At 37.6% G+C, this 5,113-nt stretch overlaps 1 protein-coding gene across 1 annotated transcript; it reads right to left on the reverse strand.

The window, feature by feature from the left end:
* Positions 1–3,103: 3,103 nt before the first annotated feature.
* LOC135499650 (uncharacterized) lies at positions 3,104–5,113 on the reverse strand. Its single transcript, XM_064790534.1, has 3 exons — positions 4,753–5,113; positions 4,017–4,144; positions 3,104–3,684 (listed from the first exon to the last, which is right to left on the reverse strand). Exons 1-3 carry the CDS (start codon positions 4,937–4,939, stop codon positions 3,364–3,366), a joined length of 636 nt encoding a protein of 211 aa, XP_064646604.1. The 5' UTR covers positions 4,940–5,113; the 3' UTR covers positions 3,104–3,363.

A 5,113-nucleotide genomic window follows, 5' to 3' on the forward strand; every position in this document is an offset into this window, starting at 1 on the left:
TGGATTAATATTGCACCCACATAGAAGTAGTAATTTTTACTACTTCAAAGTAGTTAAGATGTTTAACCAAATAAATGGTAACTTTTTCTACAATTAAATAGTAATTATTTTACTGTTTTTGATAGTTATTTTTGATAGTTAACTATTCCTGGTGGTTTTGGTTGAACACTCCTCTACTGCTGTAGAACCACATAAATAGTTAAATTTTTACTATTTCTGAGAGTTGTTGTTGCCATTACTATTCCTTGGTGGTAATATCCGTGGGCCGTATTTTGGGGCAGGAAAACATGATTCTGCTGCATTTTTGTATCCAACAGTCAAAACAAGCATGCCATTGGACGCCAGTCTAGTTACTTTAGTCACTTCCATCCTGCCCTCACCTAGATGGAGACGCCACAAGACATCCAGCTGAATCTATAGTCTGTCCACAACAGGAAGAAAAGAGTATTTTAATTTTAACAACAATTTAAAATTTATTCAATAAGAAACATCAACTGCAGTGTACTACCACATATCACATAGTTTGAATCATAGTGTATTACAACAGTAAGTACCAATGCTTCCACCCCCCCCCCCCCCCCCCATATCACTGTAATAAAAGCAATGGAATGTATACATAAGTATAAATACACAAATTGCGCTCCCTCTCTGAATAGAAATTCATTGGCCCATGTCAGTTTCAAGTATTTGCTTGACAGCATAACAATTCAAATAACAAAAAAAGATTTATATCACAAAACACCTTGTACTAAACAACATACAATTTAATGTCCACCTATGGATATAAATTATAACAAGGTAATGTACATGTATATGAATGAATATCAATAACAGTGATAATATGTGCAATATTAATCTCTTCATTACACGGGTAATTTTGTCCTTTCCTCGCCTAGACCCCCCCCCCCCCCCAGAATATAGTTTTTTTTTCTCCATATATCTTAAAAAAAGAATGTGTCCTATATCATATAAATCAGTGTATCAAGACTTCTTGATAAAATACATGCTTACCATTTTTTATACATGTACATTTTGAATTTATGTATACACCCACAAGAGATATTATTTTTTCTATATTGGACAAAATGGATGAAAAGTACCATTGCAATATGATCACAAAGTTGGGCAATATCACTTGATTAAAGATATTACACTGAAACCAGTACTAACATTCTCTCCAAACACAATATGACTAGAGTCGAATAAAACTTCACAATTTTAGCCCCCCTGTGATTTGGCAACAAATATTAAAAGTGGATATGAACACAGTGGAGATCGAGATTGGCATTTCAAATTTTCATGGTGATTAAGATTATTTTGACAGATTTTGGCACAAATTAGATACTAGTATTAGGAATACACTGCCATCAGTTTTCATATGATATTGACAAAATACGGTTATTAAAGATGGTTGCCCGTATCCCAGAAGGTAAGTCAAAGTGCGATAATTTTTGGTATGTCAAATTAAGTGGTCATAAGACATCCACACACAAAGTTTCAACTTTCTAGATTCAAGAGTAAGTAAATAGCCACCATTGTTGACAGACCGATAGACAATATTATGAGCCAAAAAACAACATCATTGACAATGGGAATAAAGTACTACCCGATTGTACCAACATTAAGACATCACTGCCATAAATCAAACAATGAACATTTTACATGTTTTTACAGGTCCTCTACCTTTTTGAAATCAACTCAATCTGCATGAAATCTCACAGTCAAAGGGAGTTAACTGTTCTTTCCGTAGAGCCAAAGTCAGAGCCATACTATAGATCTATACACTTGATTGGGAACATCGATCATTTACAAAAAAGTTAACATGCCAATTCATCTCATTGGAAAATACATTTTCGGAAGATTCTTCTGCTAACTTTTGGAAGACTTTTTCTTTCCAATGGTATGCTTTACTTTTCGATGAGACCATGAGAAAAGCAATAAAATAGAGTGGCAAAATTTATGTAAATCTTGTTCCCAATTAAAAGTATGGATCTATATTTACTGGTATACACTCCAAGGCAGTGCACATTGCACAAAAGAAACATCTGATTTGAGATACTGCATATCTTAAGGAACCACTAACATTTTCTCAAAGAACTTACTTGTTGTGTTAGAAAACTGCCAAAGTACCAAAAAGTAGCATCCTGGGCCCAAAGCCAACAAATTTTTATAGCATGTTTCTTACCAGTAATAGGACCTTGCAAAATTCCAAATGTGCTTAAATAATGAGATTCCAATGATCACCTGTGATAGGGTTGTTGTAAATCTAAGATTTTTTCTCACAGTTCTTTATCTAGCAAAACTGCCACTGGCAGGATGAAATGGTCCATGAATCATGTGCTCACGTGTGTGTTCAAATAGATTCAGCTGACTTTGACCTCTGTGACCTTGAAAATAAGGTCAAATAAGAAACCCATTAGTTCTGAGATGCACCCTTGCTAATGTACCTACCATCAAAATTTCGTGAAAATCTGACCAATTAAACATTTTAACTTTGGACCTTTGCCCCCCCCCCTGGTGGCAAAACAGTGAACTATAAAAGACCCCAGTTTGGTCCATGAGTAGGGGTCACCAACATTTGTACCAAGTTAGGAATCTGTAGCTAAAGCAGTTACAAAACATGCTGTCTTGCAAAATGGCAGTGCCATAGAAAAACGTTTATCCCATGCCCGATGTCAGTGAAATCCAGTGCACAAAGTCACGTTTTGTCGTATCAAAACATAATTAAACATAATTATTCCACAAAACCAGCCGAAATTGGCGCAAATGTAGCCCACAACTGTTTTCGAAGCACGACTGATGGTTTATGATAGCCCCAACGCCAGTGATTGCATATTCAAAGACAATAAACGACCGGGGAAATCCGACTGAAACAGCGGTCAGTCCGGCCATGAGATAAAAATACCAGATACCACACGTGCGAATCCAGACTTGCATTGTTGAAACAGTGTTGCAGCCGAAATCAAACTTCTTGCCCAAATTTTCACTAAAAATGATCGAAAGAAATTTACATACACAAAACCACTCGAGTGGGATTTCTGAGGTATCAGACTACACCCCGAGTGATGGTCTTTGGCTGGAAACCCCCGAGAATGCATATTGACCTCTGTGACCTTGAAAAGTAGGTCAAATCAAAAACCAGTTGCTTATTTGATGCAACATCACATTTACTTGTCAACATTGAAATAATTCCTTAAACTCGTCACATCCTGCAGTCTCGGGGGTTTCCAGCCAAAGACCATCACTCGGGGTGTAGTCCGATACCTCGGAAATCCCACTCGAGTGGTTTTGTGTATTTACCTCTGTGACCTTGAAAAGTAGGTCAGATCAAAAACCAGTTGCTTATTTGATGCAACATCATATTTACTTGGCAACATTGAAATAATTCCTTAAACTCGTCACATTCTTACTGATGGCTGTTTGCCCCTTTCTGACAGGCACTTGGTAAACCAAATCCTGCAGAAACTCCCAAACAATGTGACAGCTTGCTGGATAAGCGATGTCCAGAACAAAGAAAAGCTTGAAGCAGCAGTCAACTGCTTTCAACAGAGATGTCTGCTCCACTGCATTGCGCTCAACAATAACAAATGATTGAGTTGGTTTATGGCGATCCCCAAGAGCTAGAATGAATGGTTGGACCTCTCCCTCTACAGTGTCGAGGAAGGCTGCTATGTTTGTTGTTGCCTGCAAGTACAATTCAAGATAAAAAATCAAGCATCATGTCTTGTTTTCCATTGCATTAATTCCGTATCATATTACAAACAAACAATAATGTAAAACATCAGATGAAACATTAAAAATCAGAATCAGAAATAAGAAATAATCACAAATAATCCTGTGAACTGATCAGAAGTTACAACCCCATTAAAGTGTAAGGAGATAATGATCAGTAGCAAATATAACTCCTGAGTGAATTACACACAACACCAGGTTCATTAATACTTCCGAGTCCAATTTTCTTTATATAGCATACATGTAGCAGGCACAAGGCATGTATGCCTACAACAGATATTTACCTGTTTGAACCTGATGAAAGCATTGGCTGCTTCCAAGTTTGATGGTCTATGTACCACATTTGATGACTTTATTGGCTTTGGTGGTAGTATGTGTGGCAACAGTTGGAGGGCCACCACACTTTCTTCATCTAAAAATAAAAGATGAGATAAATAATAAAATATGTTGTCCTTCATAATGGACCAGGGCTTGTCTGTTCAAAGCTTTGCTGGCTGCTAATGGTGGTAAGGTGGCCGCTAAGCATCAGTTTTCTTAGCGTGCTGCCATGCCAAGTTTGTGCCATTAAGCTGAGCGGTCGCTATGTCACTGCTATGTAAGTTGAATCACAAGGCCTCCGCCATGGGGTGCCACTAAGTCTTAGCAGCACCTCAAGGGTGACCCTAATATAGTGATAGCGGTCACTAAAACTAAGCGGTTACGAAACTAAACCAAGCATGGAACAACCGTGTCGTGGAGTGTGGTCGTTTTGTGTAAGGCATTATGTTTGTAATCCCAATGTCGTGGGTTCAATTCCCGTCACTGCCAGCATATGGCAGCAAGTGTCAAGAGAGGTTATATGCATAACCTGTTGTGGACTCCCTCCTATGGCCAGTAAATATTACAGTAATACAGCAATCACTCACTTCATTAGAATGAATGCCAAGAGAGAGAGAGATGAACATTCTGTTGGTACTATGATAGCATTTACTTTGAAATTATAAAAATTGTTTTGTAGTGATGTGAATGAACAACAATTACCTTCATTCAGGACGTCTTTGACACCTAACTTCTCACGCCAATTGCCACGCTTACCAGCTGAGGCATATGTAATGATCCGTTTGCCAAAAAAGCCATCCCAGAGTTTGGTGAGTTGGCTACCATTTTCGAATAAACAATCATAATCCTGTTCAATCTGAAAAAGATGAAATAAATCAACAACTGACATGAAAATGATTTTCGAATGAGTTTTACAAGTCTAATGAATACCTAATAATGCCTTTCATGTTGACAAGGGCAGGATCACACCAGGAATGAAGCTATTCTGAAAAGTGACATCATACTTTTATAGGGCTGTTTGTGCCATTCATTTGCCTCTGATGCCGATTCAGCACTAAATATT

The sequence above is a fragment of the Lineus longissimus genome, chromosome 15, assembly GCF_910592395.1.
Source record: "Lineus longissimus chromosome 15, tnLinLong1.2, whole genome shotgun sequence".
Lineage (NCBI taxonomy): Eukaryota > Metazoa > Nemertea > Pilidiophora > Heteronemertea > Lineidae > Lineus > Lineus longissimus.

What these genes read in the sequence shown, in the direction of transcription:
- LOC135499650 (XM_064790534.1), bottom strand. Translation starts at nt 4,939, where the DNA reads ATGTCAGTTGTTGATTTATTTCATCTTTTTCAGATTGAACAGGATTAT. An exon ending in CAAAGACGTCCTGAATGAAG is followed by an intron (nt 4,145 to 4,752) that starts GTAATTGTTGTT and finishes TTTTATTTTTAG; the next exon opens with ATGAAGAAAGTGTGGTGGCC. An exon ending in CTTTCATCAGGTTCAAACAG is followed by an intron (nt 3,685 to 4,016) that starts GTAAATATCTGT and finishes TTGTACTTGCAG; the next exon opens with GCAACAACAAACATAGCAGC.